Source organism: Camelina sativa, chromosome 6 (genome assembly GCF_000633955.1).
Source record: "Camelina sativa cultivar DH55 chromosome 6, Cs, whole genome shotgun sequence".
NCBI classification, from domain to species: domain Eukaryota; kingdom Viridiplantae; phylum Streptophyta; class Magnoliopsida; order Brassicales; family Brassicaceae; genus Camelina; species Camelina sativa.
In genome coordinates, this window is record NC_025690.1 from 1119548 (window position 1) to 1142312 (window position 22765).

At 34.8% G+C, this 22765-nt stretch overlaps 5 protein-coding genes across 5 annotated transcripts; all 5 read right to left on the minus strand.

The window, feature by feature from the left end:
* LOC104790014 (putative F-box protein PP2-B6) lies at positions 29 to 1336 on the minus strand. The gene is made up of 2 exons (XM_010515701.1): positions 936 to 1336; positions 29 to 550 (listed from the first exon to the last, which is right to left on the minus strand). The coding sequence occupies exons 1-2, from the start codon at positions 1308 to 1310 to the stop codon at positions 497 to 499; spliced, it is 429 nt and encodes a 142-aa protein (XP_010514003.1). The 5' UTR covers positions 1311 to 1336; the 3' UTR covers positions 29 to 496.
* On the minus strand, positions 3335 to 4744 carry LOC104790015 (putative F-box protein PP2-B8). Its single transcript, XM_010515702.2, has 3 exons — positions 4355 to 4744; positions 4051 to 4169; positions 3335 to 3956 (listed from the first exon to the last, which is right to left on the minus strand). Exons 1-3 carry the CDS (start codon positions 4736 to 4738, stop codon positions 3509 to 3511), a joined length of 951 nt encoding a protein of 316 aa, XP_010514004.1. The 5' UTR covers positions 4739 to 4744; the 3' UTR covers positions 3335 to 3508.
* On the minus strand, positions 7164 to 8573 carry LOC104790016 (putative F-box protein PP2-B8). The gene is made up of 3 exons (XM_010515703.1): positions 8174 to 8573; positions 7920 to 8038; positions 7164 to 7845 (listed from the first exon to the last, which is right to left on the minus strand). The coding sequence occupies exons 1-3, from the start codon at positions 8528 to 8530 to the stop codon at positions 7401 to 7403; spliced, it is 921 nt and encodes a 306-aa protein (XP_010514005.1). The 5' UTR covers positions 8531 to 8573; the 3' UTR covers positions 7164 to 7400.
* On the minus strand, positions 9258 to 11017 carry LOC104790017 (F-box protein PP2-B10-like). Its single transcript, XM_019246715.1, has 3 exons — positions 10309 to 11017; positions 9810 to 9928; positions 9258 to 9721 (listed from the first exon to the last, which is right to left on the minus strand). Exons 1-3 carry the CDS (start codon positions 10648 to 10650, stop codon positions 9280 to 9282), a joined length of 903 nt encoding a protein of 300 aa, XP_019102260.1. The 5' UTR covers positions 10651 to 11017; the 3' UTR covers positions 9258 to 9279.
* Positions 11658 to 12785, minus strand: LOC109133481 (F-box protein PP2-B10-like). The gene is made up of 2 exons (XM_019246716.1): positions 12338 to 12785; positions 11658 to 12234 (listed from the first exon to the last, which is right to left on the minus strand). The coding sequence occupies exons 1-2, from the start codon at positions 12680 to 12682 to the stop codon at positions 12211 to 12213; spliced, it is 369 nt and encodes a 122-aa protein (XP_019102261.1). The 5' UTR covers positions 12683 to 12785; the 3' UTR covers positions 11658 to 12210.

The window sequence follows — 22765 nt, forward strand, 5'->3', positions numbered from 1 at the left end:
TAAAAAATATTTGATTGCGCTAGTTCACTTTCTGATTCACAAAGTATATGTTTTTTTCTCGAAAAGATTACAATATAAACATGTGTAACCTGAAAATAACCAAACCGTTCTTCCATTACGTACAAATTACAATAAACCGAAATACTTTACTGACTATCCCTTTGGTCGGAATTCAATTCCTTCAATAACCAGACCACCCTTCGGATTGGGGCGTATTGCAACGTCTACAATACTCACCTCAATTTCATCATAACCCATTGATCCTCCTTCATTGAAGAAATCCCCAATCTCTGCCTCCATCCACCCATCTCCCCTCTTCTTTGGCAATTTTTAGAATTTATCGTCAAAGCATATGAATCGTTTAGGCATTTCTTGTCCTTTAAATCCAACACCAACTTGTATAGACAAGTCTCGTAAGCCATGACGTTCGTCCTTTAGCTTGTACACGATGTAAGCTGTGTAATGAGTTCCTAAAGATAGGATCTGCGTACTCATACTACCACCCATCTCGAAAGAGCAAACATTGAGAAACTCTGGTACCTTTTGAAAACTGCATACCACATTTGATCAACATTCCGCTAAATGTAATATCCCATTTACGATTTGGTTGTACTAATACAAAATGCTTTATAATATACTATATACATCGATTTAATTAATTATATATTTATACGATAGAAGAACATATATTTCCTATATACAAATCTCAAATTTAAACGATCAGAAATATTTAAATAGATGCATGAATTTGATCTAAATAACTATACCAAATTACTCCAGTGTATTTGAATAGATGATAGTTTCCACATAAATTTCTAACAGATATCTCTATACACCAATTTCAATTTGAAGGCGAGAGCTAGACAGATCATCGTTCTCAAAATGTAAAAAAAAAAAAAAAAATGTAAAACTGATTGATGGACATATATACATACCTTTTTGCCATCTTCAATTAGAACAGGATCGTAGCAGAGAGTGAAATAAAGCTCTTTCTTCGATGAGAAAACTCTCCACGGAGGAACCAGAGATTCATACTCCGACGGAAGAAACTCCTCCCATATGCTATCTGACTTGACCACACATGCAAAAGATTTTGAAACTGAAGCGGAGACGCACACGTCCCGTGGACTTGTAAGAGAGATTATCTTAAAGATGCACTCCTCTGGCAAGTCATCGAACGGCAAAGGCCCCGGAACGATCTCTCCTCCGCCTCCACAGCTAGATTCGACGTGGTGTTTTTGCTTCATCGATGAAGAACCGGGAACTTTTCTGCCTTTGCCTCTAGAGTCAACGCCGTGTTTTTGGCCCATTTGTTAGGTATATCGTCTTTCTTCGCCTCGAAGCTAAGAATTTTGAATTAAGAATCGTCTAAGTCGTCTCCTGATGCTAAATTTATAGTATCTATGAAAAAGTCGTGCACACGTATTTAAACTGCCCTTGTTTGCCCATATTGAGTTAACTCCGTGTTTCCTTCCTCACAAGTCACGCTCCTTGTGTTTTTTTAATGTATTTAAAATTTAAAAAGTGGATTTTGGTTTTTTAATTTGGAAATATTTAACGGCCATAATTGTTTCAATAGTTTAACTATCAAATAAAATAATAAAATCAAGTCAGCTAAATATTATAGGATCTCAACTCTTATTCTCTTAATTAGTTAAATTACTTCCACAATGTTTAAATCATGTCTTGTTCTTTTTTCTCTGTGAGAGATTACAACACAAATTTATAACCAAAACTCCTTTCTTAAACCATTAATTCTTCCACAGTAAACTTATTACTAGCTAATACTATCAAAGTATCAATTTACTGGCTATGCCGAATTCAATTCCTTCGATAACGCTTTGGTTCCCTAATCAAAATGAGTCATTAGGAAATAGGAGTTGCCTAGATTAGGGAATTGAAATCCACCTCCAAACTCCAATACACGATTTTGAGAGAGGGAAAAAAAACTCAAAACAATAACAAATGCTGAAAAATGCATGAATTAGAATTGAATTCCACAATGCAAACAAACAAACAAGATGAATTTTAAATTAATACTTCCTCCGTTTCATAATATAAGATGTTTAGAGAAATATTTTTGTTTCATAATATAAAATGTTTACAACTTTCTATGCAACTTTTAGATTAAATTTATATTTTATATTATGTATAATTGTTTATGATTGGTTTAATTTTTTAAAAGTAACTATTTCTTAATATGCGTGTTTTCACTAAAGCATCTTATATTTTGAAACGGATGGAGTATTTAACTAGTTGAATACTCCATCTGTTTCTAATAGATTAATGTTATAGGATTTATTTTTGTCCATAATAGATTGAATTTGTATATTAAAAATTTTAACTAGTTTTCTATTTTATGTTTTTTCTTGGCATCAATGTAATAGTTTATATTTTTTCTGTCTACCAAAAAATAAATCGAAATTAATTTACAAATAAAAATTAAATTTTTTCTTAATATGGGTGATAATGTCTAAAACATCAATTTACTAGAAACATATGGAGTACTAATATATACTGAATTCTATACACTTCTTTTTTTTTGTTGTATCGAGTTTTTTTACGTGAGAAACATGTCTTTATTTAAGCAGTTAAATATTCATTTTTTTGCAGTCTTTTCCACTTGGGTTAGACTCTGGGCATCCCATGTTCCCGGCATTGTAGGGTTTTGGATATCGGTTATATCTTGTCGTCAACTCAAATGATGTTCATTATAACAAAAAAATCCAAATCCACGATTACATGATTACCGTCCAAAATTTGAGTCTACTACTGATATGGTGTGATCCAATTCAACCGGTTAGTTTGATGTCGACTTGGTTAGCTGGTTTAATGATGGTTCATTGTTATTTGGTATCGGTTTTGGAAGTTCAAGAAGGAAAATAATTTGGTTTCGAAGATATCAAAATTGCAAAAGGATTAGGATTTATTCTTTTGTGTTGATATATATACACCTGCTTATTCTTTCCTATTGTATCTCTATTCATCTCTATCTTGTAATCTCTCTGAAGTTCTGTTCATGAACTTGAGAGAAACACTTGAATTATTATAGTGAATTGTTGGGTTGAATCCAGCTTCAGACGTAGATTCATCACATCGGTAAATCGAACTGGGTAAACAATTTCTTGTGTTCTTGCTTTCTTATTTCGGTTTGACTCTTTTTTTATTCTGAGATTTTGTGTGTGTTGGTTGAGCTAATTTGTGTTGAGTTCTTGAGAGGTTATGGCGGTTAAAACTTAATAACTACAATATGTTTTCCCAAGATATGCAAAAGTTTTTAACTTACGTCGACTTTAGACTCATACGAAAACAAAACCAGACTCATCTAACCGTTCTCTCCATTGTAGGAAACCGGTTTACATCTCATCTAAAAACTACAACATTGGAGTTTAACTTTTAACCGAATACAAATTAAATTACTTCTTCACTCTATGGCATAGTCAATTAACATTACCAATAGATCGATGAGCGGCTGAATGTAAAAATCTAACTAGTGTTTTGGCATTCATTACCGGATTTTCACAGGACGGATTTCAATTCCTTGAACGATCAAACCACGTTTCCAATGGAGCCGCTTAGTCTTTAAAACACTCATCTCAATTTCATCACTACTCATTAATCCACCTTCATTAAAGAATTCCCCAAGCTCTAACTCCATCCACCCATCTTTTCTGCTCTTTGGTTTCACTAAGTTCTTCTTTTCCATCTCCCTTCTCAGAAAAAACCCCTTCATAGCCTCATCAAAGCATAGATATCTTCTTGAAGATTCCTGTAAGTACTGTCCCACCACTCCAACTACAGCTTCTATTGCCACATCCGCAAAACCATAACATATATCTGCTTTCATGAACACAATGTAGACCGAGTAACGAGTTTTGGGAGATAGGACACGAGTGTTTATCTTACCCCGAATCTCGAACCAACGTTCTTCGAGAAGCTCCCCTACTTTTTCAAACCTGTCATACACAAGGAAACATTTTCAGCATTATAATCATCCAAACGAGTAATAATTACAACTAAATTAATATAAAAGATAATGAAAAAGGGTACCTAGCTTGAGGATTTGGAATCTGTTTCCAACTATGAAGGATATTTCCCCACATGATTGAGAGGTTCATCGCTGATAACATGATACACCTTTTCCCATTCGCTTGCTCTACCCAAAAGCTCTATTAAGAATTATGAATATTCTTTATTAGCGTGAGTTATTAACTTCAAAAGTTATACCAAATTACACCAATGGCAACATACATTTTCATGTATAATTACAAAAAAAAAAATGCCATTTGAAGACCAGAGACATATCATTATTCTCTAATACTATAAACAAAGTACAAAAGTGATCGATATATACCTTTTTGTCATCATCGATTAGAACAGATTCATCACATAATGCGAAATAGAGATCCTTCTTCGATGAGTAATCTTGTGGCCGAGGAACCAGAGATGCATACTCAGGCGGAATAAACTTCTCCCATACAATATTTGATTTGGCCGCCGATTCAAAGGTTTTCGAAACCGAAGCGAAGATGCATGCGTCTTGAGGACTTGTTAAAGAGATAATGACTGAGATACATTCTTCTGGTAAGTCATCCAAATATAACGGCTTAGCAACACCGTGATCGTCGTTGGAAGCTGAAAGTCTGAGAGTCTTCTTAAGTCGTTCTACAAATTTATGAAAATGATCTTTGATGGTGAACAATGAGCGCGTCTCATTTAGGCTCCTTGTTTTGGACATTTTCAGTCTCAGGATTCGTCGTTGGTTAGAAAAAATTCTGATTACCAGTCCCAGTTAATATATAGAGACAATTCACGTAAGCATTATGGATCAACCGTGTTACGGTTGACAATACTAATTAATAGTCCTTTTTTATAATATAGTCTTGACTATTGTGACTCGTTAAGCTAACAACTAGAAAGAGAAATTGTTAAAAAAGGAAATCCAAGTTTAACTATCTTTTGTTTTTTGTGAATTTCCCAAAAAAATAAAACTCATAGCTTAGCCAAAAAGGTTATATATAGTCCCTTTTAACTTTTGAAAAAATAGACCTTAATTACATATAAATGTTTTCGAAAATTAATTTAAGCATAAAATACATTATTTACTATATAAATTAACATGGTTCCACTGCAAATGCATTTCCAGTAATCCAAATTATCTTCCAATAGGGCACATTCATCTCGATAGTTTACGACTTCATTCTCTATCTCATGTCATTTAATTACAAGAAGTTTTGATATATCCCCTGGAAAGGTTAAATTATTCACCTTGTCATAAAAAGTACTCTAGTCTGAAGATAGTCTTATAATATACTTTTTATAGAATGAATACGTGTAATTCTAGTTAAGTCTTTAATCCTCGGGCAAGTCATTGGTAGGCGGCGAATAACCAGTTGGTAAGAATTTCACAAATTTCTCTGCCTTCGCCTCTTAAGTCAACTCCGTGTTCTTCTTCTCCAAGCTGAGAAATAAAATAAATCGCCGTTGGTGCTAAAAATATTCAAAAATAAAATACTCGTTTTTGAGTCGTCCTCACACATATTTTCGAGACTACCCTGATATGCATCAATGTTCAACTTTTGTAACCTCACGTTCAATAGTACTCCAATGTTTTGGATTTTGGAAATATTATCACTAACAAACAATATGATAAAAAAAAAAAAAATTCGAGTCAGATATAATAGCATATAAGACCATATCATGGTGTAATGATTTAACGAGACTACCCTGATATGCATAAGGCAGCAAAAGGTTGAGTGTACACGAATCACATATCCAAAGGTGATGTGATTTAACTTTAGAGCTAAAAATGTTAAGAAACTTAATTAACAGCTAAAAAGTTCAACATTGAAAAAAAAAATGTTTAAAACATAAATAAATAACTGTGAACAAGAAGTAAACAAATCAAAATTTCTGTTAAAACATGAACCTTTTATAGATGATTCCAATCTTGTTTGCAGCATCCAAGTATCCAACTTATATGTCATAATAGCTAGAGCCTTATTTGGTGCTATCAGGTCAGATCAAATTGTCAAGTTTCGTAGTTTGGACTTCATCTTGTCAGCTCAAAAGTCAAGACAATGAATTCAAGGTTTGTTGGAGTCTTCCTCATCGACGTCGTATAGGGTACTTTGGTTCTGATCTTCTTAGCCCTCTTCTTGAAGGTTTCACCTGAAGTCACACTCTCTAGGAAGTAGGAATAGTTATATAGTAAGAAAAGAGACAAAACATACATCCACAAAGTCTGATCAACTTCTAATTGCACAGGATCCAAATATACAAAGGAGAGGCAGAGGACGACAAGGTTAAGATAGTTAGAAGCAGTGGTTTTGTTATTGCCAAATAAATCAAAATCCTGACGATATCTTATATTTTGGTAATAGATAGAGTAGAGGAGTATAATCATATAGGTTCTGCTGCAAATATTCTAAAGCAGTGAGTAAATTTTTTTTTTTTTTTTTTCAGGGCCCGACTCCCGAGTATTCATTCTCCCACGAATCTCAAACACATGGCAAAGACATATATCATATATGAATGCTTTTTTATCATAGTCATCTAGTAAGTCGTGTAGACTATGTAGTCTTCGTAAAATATTTGTTTATTTATCGTCATTAAGCCTAGATAGTAAGCTATATTATCGGAAGAAGATAACCAAACAAGAATATATACGTCTCTCACAGTCACTGATATATCTGAAACGGTTAGATACCGTGTTAATGGGATTTCGAAAGGTGTTAAAAAGCTTATAATTAGGCTTTCCCTAGCTACTAGTTGTGTGAGACGATTAGTCTTACACTCTTACTTATTTTAAGAAAGTGTGTCATTTAAACCTTCCTTTGATTGTATCAATGCATCCTGTTTTTTTTTAGCACGTACGAATGGAAACATAAGCTCAATTCAATTATTATTTTTTTTTGTGTGCAAATTCTCATTTCAATTAAGAATAATAATAATTTAAGGCCTAAAATTATTTTAAAATAGTTTTCCACATTAATAATTTTTGAACTCTGCCTTTTGAGTCAAAACCGTGTTTTTGCCGCTAAATATTCAAAAAGAAACGACTCGTTTGAGTCAACCACACACATCTCGGAAACTACCCTTATTTGCATCGATGTGCACCTTTTGCAACCTCTCTGTTTAATGTTTGTTTTTGGTCTCTGGAAAGTGGAAATCTTCTAACAACCCATATAATGAGATCAACAAAGGTTATAACTTACTTACAAGGCGCCACATCCTCCACTATATGAACAAAGGGTGAACTTAGCTTATACCACACATAACTGAAAACACGTTTTTGTTATTAGAGTTGCCTTTATCACTCCATGCGCATTACCAATTAACAATAATTTACCAATAGATGAGAGGTTGATAGGGTAAAAACCATCATTCTTGGCATTTCACTACCGGACCTTCGCAGGACGGATTTCAATTCCTCGAATGATCAAGCCACGTTTCCAATGACGTTGCTTATTCTCTAAAGCAACCACCTCAATTTCATCGTACTTCGATAATCCTCCTTCATTGAAAAATTCCCCAAGATTTATCTCCATCCACCCATCATTTCTCCTCTCTGGTTTCACTAGGTTCTTTCCCCTGTCTCTCCTTCGAAACTGCTCATCCCTAGCCTCATCAAAACATACATACCTTCTACAAGATTCTTCTAAATCCTTCCCCACCACTCCAACTACAACTTCCACGGCTACATTCTCAAAGCCGTAACATATATTCACTTTCATGAACACAATGTAAACGGAGTAACGAGTTCTTGGAGATAGGACACGAGTATTTATTCTTCCACGAATCTCAAACAAACATACTTCAAGTAGCTCTGCTACTGTTTCAAACCTGTACGACGTATTAACGTAAAGATATCATCATCATTGAAACCGAATTAATCTTTAAATAATAAAAAATGGTACCTAGCTTGGGGATCTGGTACCCATCGCCAACTCTGAGGAGAATCACCCCACGTGATTGAAAGGTTCATCGCAGATAACATGATACATCTCTTTGCAGTCTCTCTTTCTATCCATAAGATCTTTTAAGTTTTGGAAGGAAAAAAAATTCCCAAATGATCAAAAAAAATTCAAAGCAGAAATTTTCATAGTTAAATTTTTAATCACATCGTTGTTTTTATAATACAAAGTTTTAATATTATTAATAGATATTATACCTTTTTGCCATCGTCGATTAGAACAGATTCGTGGCAAAGAGCAAAGTAGAGCTCTTTCTTGGATAAGAAATCTCGCGATTGAGGAATCAAAGATTTATACTCCGATGGAATAAACTTCTCCCAGACGATATCGGATTGGATAGCGGATGCAAAGGTCTTCGAAACAGAAGCAAAGACGTACGCATCTCGTGGACTTGTGAAAGAGATTATGATTGAGATACATTCTTCCGGTAAATCATCCAAAGACAACGACTCAGTAACGCTGTGACTTTTGTCGGAAGCTTTGAACCTAAGAGTCTTCTTAAGATGTTGTACAAGTTTCCAAAAATGCTGATGCACGCATCTTGTTTTGGTCATTCTAGTCTCTCAGGATATCTTGAATTTGATTTTTTTTTTTTATGGGTTGTAAAATTTTTAACAAACAAACACAAATTATAAATAGTCAAGTAAAGTAAGCGTTAACCGTGTATTGGTGACAAGAAAATGCCCTTTTTTAATAATATAGTTTTGACTACGTAACGTTAATTAGAAAAATAAAAATTTGCAAAAAGAGAATATTTTTTAATTAAAATTTCTGAGAAGATTCCGAAACACGTTTAGGTATCTTCATGACAATTACACGTACATCCACGAATCCACCTACCTTCCCTCTCTACCGGTATTTTAAACTACGTGACATGACATTTCATCACATAAATTGCCATACGAGCTGATACGATCGACCATATGGTTTCACCAGGCGAGCGTCGGCTGCTATGGAACCAACCTTCACGAATCCGGGAAATATAATCCAGTTTGTTAACCATTTAGTGTATTTGAATTTTCGGAGGTAGTTAACTTTTCTTACAAGTTACTTTAATAACGTTCATGAAATGAGTTATATATATATATATATATATATATATATATTGCTTAATAAATGAGTTAACAGTGATATTAGGAAAAATTTAAATTATGAAATCGTATCTCATTTCCCAAAATGAGGATAATAAATTGTATTAGAGTATCAGGTTTACGATTGCAACGATAATATGTTATTCATCTTTTCCAGAAGCTTTTCACTTAAAAAAAAAAAAAAAAAAAAAAACCGCCAATTTTTTTTTTCTCTAAATAGATATAGCAATGCGTTTTCTCTCAGGGAGAATTTTCGAAGGACGAATTTCAATTCCTTGAATGATCAAACCACGTTTGCGGGCTTTAGTACCTTCAAAAATACTCGTCTCAACAATTTCATCACCATACAACCCTCCTTCATTGAAAAATTCCCCAATCTCTACCTCCATCCACCCATCTTCTCTCGCCACGGGTTTCACCGTGTCCTTCCGCCCACCAGTAGACATATCAAAGCATACTAATCTTTTATAGGCTTCATCTCCCACCAGCCAAACTTCAGCCTTCATAGCCACATTCTTAAAGCCAAAACACTCAAACCCTTTCTTGAACACAATGTTGACCGAGTAACGTGTTCTTGAAGAAAGGACACAAGTATTCATTCTGCAACGAAACTCGAACTTGTATGTTTGGGGAACCTCCGCTACCAATTCAAATCTGCACATAGGGGCAACGTTATACAGCGATATGTTCAACATGATCGGATCATTAGAAAAGATAATGAAAAAAATGGGTACTTAATCACCTAGCTTCATGACTTGGAAACCAGTGGAGGTGCGGAGGAGTATCACTATGTATGCTTAAGAAGTTCATCGGAGATAACATGGTACACCTCTTCCCATTCGCTTTCTCTAACCATATGCTCTTCGGTTTTAGACAAAATAAATTAAAAATTATGAGAGAGATTCAGGTCTGGCCCATAAGATTTGGGTCCAAAATTTTAAAAACCTCTTTCATTTAAAAATTTGTTAAACAAAAGGCCTTTTTTTTAAGAATGTGTATAAAGTTTTTTTTTATTTACTAAAAGATCTTTTTCATTTGTAGGATATGTAAAAGAATTTAAAATATCAAGTGGTGACCTTTTATAGAAAACCTATAAACTTTTGTCATAAGTGAAAAAGACACATTTTTTAAATTTTGGATATGGCCCTCCTTAATGTTGGGCCGGCACTGGAGAGAATTAGTATTAAGTCTCAAACAGAACTCAGTAACTCTACATACCAATTTGAATTTAGGTTATTTACCTTTTTGCCATCTTCAATTAGGAGAGGATCGTGGCAGAGGGAGAAATAGAGTTCTTTCTTGGACGAGAAGACTCGCGACGGAGGAATCAGAGATTTATAATCTTCTGAGATAAACTTCTCCCATATGATATCTGATTTCACCGCCGATTTAAAGATTTTAGAAACCACAGCACTGACGCAGGCGTCTTCAGGACTTGTGAAGGAGATTATGCTTGAAATGCATTCCTCAGGCAACCAATTGAAAGGAGAAGAAGAAGAAGAAGAAGAAGAACCAGAATCAATCTTACATCTTCCGCTACTTTCACTTGGATTTTTCTCCAACAGTTTCCTTAACTGTATCATCGTTGCTGTCTGTCTCCGTCGAGTCGGGGATGAGAGTTTTTTTTTAACTCACACTTCGTTTTTAAAGCGTCTACGAGAATGACCCTTCGTTGCACCCGTCCACTTCACACTCCTTCGTTTTTTGCTTTTCTGGTCATAGTCTCAAATGGGCCTTTATACACTAGAGAAGCCCAATTAAAGAAAAAGAGAGAGAGGAGAAAGAAAAAACAACCACAAACAAGAAAAGCTAGACAACACAAAAACATAAACCAAATCATCCAACCGCTCGTCCACAGCATGAAACCGATTTACATAGATGCTTGGAGATATCCCGTGTTTTAAGGACAGATTAATATTTTAATATAATAATAAAAATTATTGTTATATTTTTTTAAAAAATTATTTTGTTTGAGATAATATTTATTTTTAATTGTTCTATAAATCTATTAGTCTTTATGAATACTAATTATTTTAGAATATTATAGTATTTTATTTTTGACATATATTACAGTTTTATATTGATTGTTTGTTGTATTTGCATCATTATTTTGTGAAATATGAAGTAGTAATTTTAATATTATAATTGTGAACAAATAAAAATTATTAATTTATCATTTATATAAATTTTAGTTTTACTAATCCTCCAATGTAGAAATTAAAACACACATTTTTTATAAATTGAGTAATATATATTCGTTTTAAAAAATTCAAATCACAACATATGCAGAAAAAATTCTCCATTTTATTAATCATAAGTATTATATGAAAATTCCAAAAAAATTGTAAATAAAAGAAAATAAAGATGATAGGAGAATCATAATTTGAAATCTTAACAAAACCTTTGAAATTTAGTTATTAAAAATAATTATATTGTGTACTTGGATATAAAAACTTAGTTTTTGAAATTCTGATTGGTTTATATTAAAAAATATATATATTTAGTAATTTTCGTCCATAATTTATTAGAGAGAGAAAATATATATATTTTTTACTTTTCTAGATTTTTTGTATTTGATCTGTCAGCGTTTTTTTATTTTTTAATTAATTAATTAAGCTTAATTAAGTATGCAAAGTAAGTTGTTTGTGTTGTCAAAAAAAAAAAAAGTAAGTTGTTTGTTCTTGTTCACCACATAAACTCTAAATTGAACTAAATCATTACGACAAACTCAACTGAAATGTACCTCTTCACTCCACCAGTTGACTGACAATAAAACCAACAGATGAGCGGTTGATCGGAGTGTTTCGCTCAAATCACTTTGGAAGACTTTATTGCAGGTCGGATTTCAATTCCTTGAATGATCAAGCCAGACTTCCAATTGAGCAGCGCAGTCTCTAAAACAATCATCTCAATTTCATCACTATTCATTAATCCTCCTCCTTCATTAAAGAATTCACCAAGCTGTATCTCAAAGAATAAGAGTACCATTGCCAATATTGAGGAGTATCTCCACATATGATTGAGAGGTTCATGGCTGATAACATGATACACCTCTTCCCACTCTCTTTCTCTAACCATATCATCTTTTATATACCCAAACAATCAGAGAGATTCAGTATCAGCACCATATGGAAGAAACATTCTCAAAGAAGCTTGTGATCACATTCCTATTGACAACCAAAAATAGCAATTCAAAGGCGAGAGACATTTTCAAATCCTCAAATCCTATAAAAAAAAAGCGCAAAATTGATGAATTATATACTCAAATACCTTTATGCCATTGTCGATCAGAAGAGGATCGTTACAGAGAGAGAAATAGAGTTCCTTCTTCGATGAGAAAACTCGCGATGGAGGAATCAGAGAGGAATAATCCGGCGGAATAAACTTCTCCCATACAATATCTGACTTGGCCGCCGATGCAAAGGTTTTCGAAACCGTAGCAGCGACGCACGCATCTTGTGGACTTGTGAAGGAGATTAGGCTGGAAATGCAGTCCTCCGGCAAGGAATCGAACGGAGACGACGACTCAGAAACTATCTCTCCTCCGCCTCCGCCTCCGCCTCCGCCTCCGCCTCCGCCTCCGCCGCTAGATTCGACGCTGCGTTTTATCCCCATCGATGGTATGAGCAAGTCAGGAGGTAGTGCTTCTTCTTCTTACGTCTACTCTTTCAAAAACTTCTTTCAATTTCGCCATTACTTCTCCCAAGAAAAATCCTAATTCCGGTCATGGCCTCGCCTTTATCGTCGCCCCCCCCCCCCCCCCCGCCCCNCCACAATAAAAACGACACAGTTTCCGGTTTAGGCTACCTAAGTCTTGTGAACCGCTTTAACAACGGTAATCCCAAATAACCATCTCTTTGCGGTCGAGTTCGATCGACGTCTTTAAAGATGCATCTCTTGGCGTCCCACATTAACGATACCCACTATCAACATTATTAATTCGGCTAACTCGACGGTTTCCAAGAAAGCCGGTTATTGTATTCAATCAAGAACCGGAGGAAAAAACTGGTGGGTGTTCAAGACATTGAAGCTAAGTGATAATGAATGCAAGGCTTGGATCGAGTACGAGAATCTCATGATCCATCAATCTAGCTAGTGATAATCGAAGCTTATAAATGCCCTTAGTTATTATGGCCTAACGTGACATGTACTTTCAAGAGGTTAAAAAAGTTTCTGAATACCAAAAAAAAAAATATAAAAAAAAAAATAGAAAAGCATGAAAGAGAACTAAAATTGTATCTTAAATTAAATTTGATACAGTATTTTAGAAACTTTTTCAACATGTATTAGAAACTTTGTTTACATATCTTTCATTATTAGTGGTTAACTTTATTTTAATACTTTATTTTATTATTAAAATATTAATTATTTTAATTTTTAGAACCTTACACTAGAATTTTGCCGTTGAGGATGCTCTATTTATTTAGATACTATACGAATACGAGTTTTTAAAATTTGAATTAATGGGCTGTATTGGGCTCCTATCTTTAACTCTGTTAGGCTTAACATAAACCGCCTAAGATGCAGGACCGTTAGATTAGAGTATATAGCGGATCAACAACGGTCAATTCTGTATTAATAAAATATAAACGCGTCTGTTGTGAAGACGGAAAAGAGAAAAAAAATTCACAATTCTTCAGATTCTCAAATTTTTCTCGCTCTTTCTTTTAGCATTCTCTCTATCAATCATAGATTTGTTTAGAAGATTAGTAAGTTTCTTTCAATTTCTGTAAATCATGAATTTGGTTTTAGGATTTATAAGTTGGTGTAATCGATCTTTATCTTTTACTAATCGATCTAGGGTTTGAACATAATTTCGAGGTTTCTTGATTTGGTGTGAATCTCTACCATCGTATGCGTTTTGATGATGATTTTGGTTAGATTTCTCACTAATCTTTTGCGATTTGTTTCTTCTTTTGATATCTAAGTTTTCTGATAGTTCGTATATACTTTTTTTGTTTAGGGTTTCGAAGAAGCATGTCTCCGCCATTGAAATTGTACTTGGAGTATGCTTGATTTGGCATGAATCTGCTACCATCATCGTCTGGGTTTTAATGATAATTTTGGTTAGATTCCTTCCTTATCTTTCGCGATTTTGTTTTTCGATTTCAAGTTTTCTAATAGTCCGCTTGAAATCGTGATTTTGTTTTATTTGTTTGTTTAGGGTTTCGAAGAAGCTTGTATCCGCTTGAAACATGTCGTCGAGATATCTATATGGCTTGTTTTTCCTGATTTTGATTTTGGTTTTGGTTTTGCTTTTCAGTTTTTGAGTATGAAATCGAACAAGAAAACAAACTTTTACAATCGATCAGTTCTCGTCTATGATTTTGTTTTGCAATTGATGACATCAGTCTTGGATTGGATTTTATATATATATATCCAAGTCATCTGTTTTTCAAAGCCTCTTGTAATTGTTCTACGGAGCTTGTTGGTTTTTGTTTTTGGATGGTTTTTTGTTTTGTTTTTTAAAACCCAAAAAGATTCATGGGCAGACACTAATCTAATGGTGCTCTGTCTGATTCTTTTTGGGGACATTGTCCCGAAGATCTATTGGATGGATGGGTAGTGCATGCATATTGGGAGATGGAAAAAGATCGGTTTCGATTTGTTGGATTGGAATGACCAATGGCTTAAGAAGTCTATAAGACAAAGACTAGATAAAGGGGAACAAGGAAAAAAAGAGGTCACAATTTGACAACCCCCGACTTAAGACATTGAAAGAAGTCATAGACTTAGGGTTGGATGGTAAAAACGACCAACCCCTTGTTTGATGGGGGAATGACCAACGACTTAAGAAGTCTATCTAAGACAGAGGCTGTATAAAGGGGAAAAAAGGAAAGAAAGAGGTCACAATTTGACTACCCCTGACTTAAAGACATAGAAAGAAGTCACAGACTTTGGGTTGGATGGTATAAAAGACCAACCTTTTGTTTGATGGAATCAGACCACTGGCTTAAAGAAGTCTATAAGACAGAGACTGTGTATAAAGGGGGAAAATTAAAAGAAAGAGTTCACAATTTGACTACCCCTGACTTAAGACATAGAAAGAAGTCACAGACTTTGGGTTGGATGGTATAAACGACCAACCTTTTGTTTGATGGAATCAGACCACCGGCTTAAAATATGAGGCATAAAGACAACAATACTTGACAAAGAAATAAGACATAGAAAGAAACTAATAGACCAACGGCTTAAAGAAATAAGAGGCAAAGATCTTTGACAAAGACAATGGAGTGATTAAGACTTGTTGGATGGTAAAAACGACCAGCACATTAAGAGAAAGAGATTAAGATAAAGGATGAACCTAATACTAATAGACCAACGGCTTAAAGAAGTTATAAGACTATGGAGTGAACCAACGACTTAGAAAAGATTTGACAAAGATATGTGACAAAGACTTGTTGGATGGTAAAAACGACCAACACTTGAGTAAGACCTGTTGGATGGTAAAAACGACCAACACTGAAGTAAGACCTGTTGGATGGTAAAAACGACCAGCTCCTAAGAGAAAGAGGTGAAGATTAAGGCTGAACCTAAAACTAATAGACCCACGGGTAAAAGAAGTTATAAGAATATGGAGCGGTTACCAACGGCTTAAGAAAGAAGACAAAGATATGTGACAGAGACTATGGAGTGGTTTGTTGGATGGTAAAAACGACCAGCACCGTAAGAGAAAGAGGTTACGATAAAGGCTGAACCTAAAAGTAATAGACCAACGGCTTACAGAAGTTAAAAAGCGGTTACCAACGGCTTAAAGAAGTTAAAAGACTAAGCAGCAGTTACCAACGGCTTAAAGAAATAAGACAAAGATATGTGACAGAGACCATGGAGTGGTTTGTTGGATGGTAAAAACGACCAGCACCGTAAGAGAAAGAGGTTACGAGAAAGGCTGAACCTGGAACTAATAGACCAACGGCTTAAAGAAGTTAAAAGACTGTGGAGCGGTTACCAACGGCTTAAAGAAATAAGACAAAAATATGTGACAGAGACATTGGAGTGGTTAAGACTTGTTGGAAGGTAAAAACGACCCACGAAGGCTTCAAAAAAAAAAGTTGAGCCTAAAACAAAGAGGTTTCTCATTCTTTGATAGAAATGACGATCAACGATCAATAGCTTCGAGAAATGAGGTAAGTATCAAGCATTTAACTAAATGAAGACTAACCAATTTTAATTTCTGCAGGTTATGTGCTTCTGAAGGCGTTGAGGAGATTTCAAGTGTAGCAGACTTCTTGAACAGCATAACAGGTATATACTTCAAACTTGTTTGTAATTATGATACAATTTTAATTTGTTCAGCTATATGCTTATCACTGTTTTTGGTGCTTGTAAGTATCATAGGTTCTCCCTTTTAGTCGCTTGAGTTATGGTTAAAAGTTAAAACCCTTGGTGATTATTCGACTGGTTTGAATGACTTTTGCATCGTTTGTGTATAATGGTAGTATTTTCTGTTGTCTACGATAAAAAGGTAGATTTTATTTTGAAACATTACATTGTGTATAAAATACTTACTATCTTTGTTTTGGTGCTTCTATGTAATATAAGGTTTCTCATTCTATGAAATGTATGTTGTAGAAGTTGTCTTGAATCTCAAATGTTTATGTTTTGCGCTATCCTCTAAACCCTTGTTGGATGATATCTTGGTAATCTGCATCATTATCTGATGATTACGGTTTTAAATTCTACATATTGTATATGTTTCTTGAGTCTTTACTATATAAAATGATTGAAAATATCTCTCTTATGGTATTAGAGTCTAATTCTAGTCTTATTGAGTTGCTGGAGCTTGAAATCTATTGAATTACTAGAATGTGAAATGGATCTTTCTTGATTTTCCTACCATGTTTTCTTCTTTTAATAACACTATTCTATGACTGATGTCAAAATCAGAATTTAGTACACTTTTATCATCGGCATAGTTGGCATGTGGAAGAACTGATATGATATTCTCTGCTCTTTAGGTTGACTAATTGTATTCTATGTCTAATATTTTGTTTGTTTCGGTTTGCTATATTAGTTGTTGTTAGACTTAAAGTTCTTCTAGTTGCTATATATATGCTTCAAATTCGAGTTTTTTTTGTTTGTCATTCGGCAAAGTAGAAGAACTTTGTTTCGGTGTGCAATGAGTTAGTAACTTAGTATTATAGAACATTGTATAAGACTGTTAGAGTCATGTTCTATTACGTTTTTATGAAACGACGCTACTATCAATGTATATAAATCTTGTATTTCATTTTTAATTCTATTTGTAATCTTTTAAGAAAGGAATATTTCATATTGTTTGTTTGTTTGAAATAGACACTTTTGAATTTCAATTTTGGGTCTGTCAACTACCAGTGTCCTTTGTAATTTTTTCCATTGTGTTGCATTTTGGTTTGTTGTCAGATTGTCTTTGGATGATACTTCTTTGACTTTTGCCTTTTGATTCTCTGAATATTTACTGTGGTAAATTGACTTAACTATTTTGGGAAATATGTATTCTTGTATGTTTATCCTAAATTATACCCCAAGTAAGAGTCCATCATCAATGTCGTCCAAACATATGAAATGATATTTTATACTTATTATCTTTCCTTTGGTGCATGTATGTAGCATAAGATCTCTTGCTTTATGAATGTATTTTGTCTTTGCGTCATGCTCTAAAACTCTTGGTGATTGGCTCAAACATACAAAATAACATTCTCGAATTGTGCATCAAAGACTGATGATTATTGTCCTAGCATTCTACCAAGTATACTCATTGCTTGATTTTCTTACAATACAAATTGTAAATATTTGTGTTATGGCACTAGTGTCTATCTTCAGTCACTTAATCTTACAACTTGATGGAGCGTAGAACTCCATTGAATCACTAGTGTATCCATTTAGAAAGTGCAACGAATCTTAGTTTGATTTCTCTGTTAGTTATTTTTTTGTTTAATAATACAATTCTGTAGTTATCATGTCTACTAAATGGATTTATGCTTTCTTAATCACTTCCCTGTTTCTTACTATTCTAGAACATTATAAGAGTTTGTTAGATTAATAAAATATGTCTAGTGAACATAGTTCTTGTACTAGCATCACAATCTTCATCTTCTTGTCTTCGTTACTGTGTAGCGAAATTCAAAAAAAAAGAAGAACATACTTCTTGCATTTTGGTTGGTTGTCCAATTTTCTTTTGATCATTCTTTTCTTTGGATGATACCATCTTGAATTCTGCTTCATGGTTTTTTGCATAGTTAATTAAAGAGTGGTAAAGTCTTTCTTAGGAATATTTATTCTTGTATGTTTATCCTAAATTTATACTCAATTAAGGGTCAATATTTGGTTATGCATTGCATATAGAGGATAAGACATGACTTGAATCGTTTGTTTAAAGAATTCGAACCTATAACTTGAATACTATTAAACTAACTATTGTATACGATATCAAACTAGTTTCTCAAATATAAACAGAGGTATATTCGTAATATTTGGAGACTAGGAGGGGTGGGCAAAACATGATGAATTATATATATATATACCATAATTAAAGGTAAAAATCATAATATAGCATAATTTTATAAAAAATATTTTAAAAAGAGTATAAAATATTAATTTATAAAAAGTATAAAGATATCAATCAAGCTAAGATTTCATTGCACTATAATTATAATTTAAAATTCAACTGTAATTATAGAGAATTAGAGCATCTCCAATGGCAATATAATTTATTTGAGTTTAATTTTCTTATTTATCTAAATTTTAAGTGATGAATAAAATTGAATCAATTATGTTAAGATAAGTGGCATATGGGGGTTCTTAAATATTAACAAATAACCTCTCCTCACTCTCTTTCCTTTTTATTGATTAATTTTTATTATTTTAATGTTAAGAAGCTCCCTGCATTTAGAGATATTGAAAATAGAAATTAACTGTTAGCAATTAACAAATACAAAATTCACTTAGTATACTAAAAAAATCATTAAAAATTAGTTTTGGTATAACTAAATGAAATATGTTAAGATTAGATTATATATGAATGAGCGAATAGCGTTATGGAAAGCGATGGACCAACCTCATCATACTAGTCTTTTTTTTCTTTATGGATGTACTTTTTTCTTTTGGTCATCCATGCTTTCATTCAATTATAGTGGATACAAAAATTCAATTTTTTGTTTCTTTTCACTTCCCAAATTCCGAAAAAAAAAAAAAACAGAGCAAAAAAATGAAGAACCAAATGCTCTGTTTTCACCACTTTGTTCATAGCTAATCTTTCTTCACCTCAGTCCACCACCACTGTTTTTTTGATAAACCTGAAACCTGCGGTAATATCCCGTTAGACCATGAAAATGTTGAGTTATTTGAAGTTTTATTGAGTCTTGTTTGCACGAGTCTAGAAATAAGAGACTTGGTCTCACTAGTTTGAATTGATCTGTTTCTATTTGCGGTTTTCTAGTTTAGTTGAAGTCGTGTCCCTATTTCACATTATGTTTCAGTTATTTTGCTTCAGTATTTGTATTAGCTATAAAAGGCATTGGAAGTCTCTTAATAAAGTAGATCATTCAGTGCAAACTTGTGTTTTCTTTGAGTCTAAAACTACATTTGGTATCAGAGCAAAACACAAATCAAGTGATCGAAAGAGAGAGAGAGAGAGAGAGAGAGAGAGAGAGAGAGAGAGATGAGTGAGGATAAGACACTTACCAAAATTCCTCACTTTGATGGTCATTACGACCACTGGAGTGAATTGATGTAGAATCTCCTGCGAGCAAAAGGGTTATGGAGTCTCGTAGAAGAGGGTTATAGTGAAGCAGAGGAGGGAGCCGAGGTGACTGCAGCGCAGCAGAAACAACTCGAAGATCTCAAGATGAAAGATCATCAGGTGAAACATTATCTGTTTCAGGCCTTAGATCGGGTGGTGTTTGAGTAGATCCTGGATCGAAAAACATCTAAGATCGTTTGGGATTCGATGAAGAGGAAGTTTGGAGGCAATGAAAGAGTGAAGAGATCTCTGCTCCAAACGTTAAGGAGATAGTTTGAGGTGCTAGCTATGAAGTCGAATGAGAGCATTGATGACTACTTTGGAAGGGTCATGGCGGTCTCAAACAAGATGAGGAGCAATGGTGAAGAGATGTCAGACTCGAAGATCGTTGAGAAGATTCTTCGTACCCTGACCGACAAATTCACATATGTGGTGGTGTCAATTGAAGAATCCAAAGACACAAGGAAGCTCACCATTGATGAACTGCAAAGTTCTTTATCTGTGCATCAAAAGAAGTTTAAGAAGAGTGCTTATGAAGAGGAAGATCAAGCACTCAACGTCAATGTACGAGGAAGAGGTGGTGGTTCGTACAGAGGACGTGGTAGGGGCAGAGGACGTCCATTCAACAAAGCAGTGATCGAATGCTATCAATGTCACAAATTGGGACATTTTCAATTTGAGTGTCCAAATGGAGGTAATGCAGCTCACTTTGCAGAACTGGAAGAAGATGAGGTAGTCATGTTGATGGCATATGTGGAGCTTCAAGAAAAACAAAGAGGTGATGTCTGGTTTGTCGACTCGGGGTGTTCAAACCACATGTGTGGAGATCGAGCCATGTTCTGCAGCTTGGACATTGCTTTCTCTCACAATGTCAAGCTTGGAGACAACCACAAACTGCAGGTTAGTGGGAAGGGTGCAGTAAAAATCACACTTAAGGGGATAAGCTATGTGTTGAATGATGTTTACTATGTTCTTGAGCTGAAAAACAACCTGCTAAGTGTTGGCCAACTGCAAGAAAAGGGGCTAGATGTGCTGTTCAAAGGAGGAGATAAGAAGACCTGCATCATATTTCACCCCACAAGAGGAAAAATTGTAGAATCAGTCATGAGCACAAATCGGATGATTGTGTTGCTTGGTGATAAAAATGGTACATCAACGGAGGAACGGTGTCTTCAAGTTGATACTTCTGACAAAGTAGAGTTGTGGCATCATCGTTACGGACATCTCAGCTACAAGGGGATCCTCACGTTAAACAGTAAGGAGATGGTCACTGGGTTACCAAGCATTGGGCATATGAAGGTCACTTGTGAAGCGTGTGTTAAAAGGAAAACAGCATCGTGTCACCTTTCCAAAACAGAGCAAATGGACATCAACCGAGAAGCTACAACTTATTCACTCTGACTTGTGTGGTCCGATCACTCCACCATCCAACACACTGAAGAGGTACTTAATAAGCTTCATTGATGATTTTTCACGCAAAACTTGGATATATTTTGTGCGAGAGAAATCCGAGGCTTTTCATCAATTCAAGTTGTTTAAGGCATTTGTGGAGAAGCAATCTGGCAGTTTTATTAAGTGTTTGAGAACAGATAGAGGAGGTGAGTACAACTCTGTGGAGTTCAATGAGTATTGCAAGGAGCATGGAATCAAGAGACAGCTGACCACTGCTTACACTCCACAGAAAAACGGCATTGTTGAGTGCAAAAACCGAACCATTATGAATATGGTGAGAGCTATTATGTCAGAAAAGGAGCTACCAAAGAGCTTCTGGCCATATGCAGTCCAATGGGCAAATCATGTTCTGAATCGATCTCCCACAACGATCGTGAAAGACATGACACCGGAAGAAGCATGGAGTGGAAACAAGCCGTCTGTTGAGCACTTTAAGAGTGTCAAATGCGTCATGGTAGGCTACAACAGCGAATCAAAAGCTTGGAAGTTGTTTGATCCAGTAGAAAAGAAAGCTCACATCAGCAGGGATGTGATCTTTGAGGAAGAAAAGAAGTGGGATTGGGATGTCAGTTACTCTGCCGAACAGAACATGGAGCTTGAGTGGGAAGAAGATTATGAGTGTGATGAAAATGAAAACGAAGAGGAAGAGGTAGAGTCAGAAGAAGTATAAGGAGATGAAGAGGGAGATCAGAATCAGAATGAGGTTCCCAATCTTTCTCAACCAGAAGCCACAACATCAACAGTGGGAAGAACAAGAAGACCACCAGCTTGGGCTGCTGATTACACCTCTGGGGAAGAGCTCTCGGATACAGAAGAAGAGGTAAACATGGCAAGAGTAGAGTCTGAAACTCTGGCTTATTTGGTTATTTCAGATCCTACAACCTTTCAGGAGGCTGTTCAATATGTAAGATGGAAAGAAGCAATGGATGCAGAAATAAGCTCAATCAAGAGAAATCACACTTGGTCTTTGGTGGTGCTTCTAGACGGATGCAAAGCCATTGGTGTGAAGTGGATCTACAAGACCAAACTAAATGAGCTAGGGGAGGTCGACAAGTTCAAAGCTCGTCTTGTGGTGAAAGGCTATGCTCAAGAGTATGATATTGATTACATGAAGGTGTTTGCACAAGTGGCAAGAATGGACACAGTAAGAATGATCATCGCTTTGGCAGCACAACGAGGTTGGGGAATATATCAGTTGGATGTAAAATCGGCTTTCTTACATGGTGAACTACTTGAAGATGTTTTTGTGCAGCAGCCTCAAAGATACGAAGTAACTGGGAAGAAGCATATGGTCTACAAGCTGCACAAAGCTCTTTACGGACTGAAACAAGCACCAAGAGCTTGGTTCAGTCGTATTGAAGCATATTTTATCAAAGAAGGCTTCGAGAGCAGCTCTAGTGAACAGAGCCTTTTGTTAAACGCAAGAAAGGTAAAATTCTGATTGTTAGCATTTATGTTGATGATTTGCTGTTCACTGGGGATGATGAAGAGCTGCTAGTTGAGTTCAAGCAATCGATGAAGAAAGA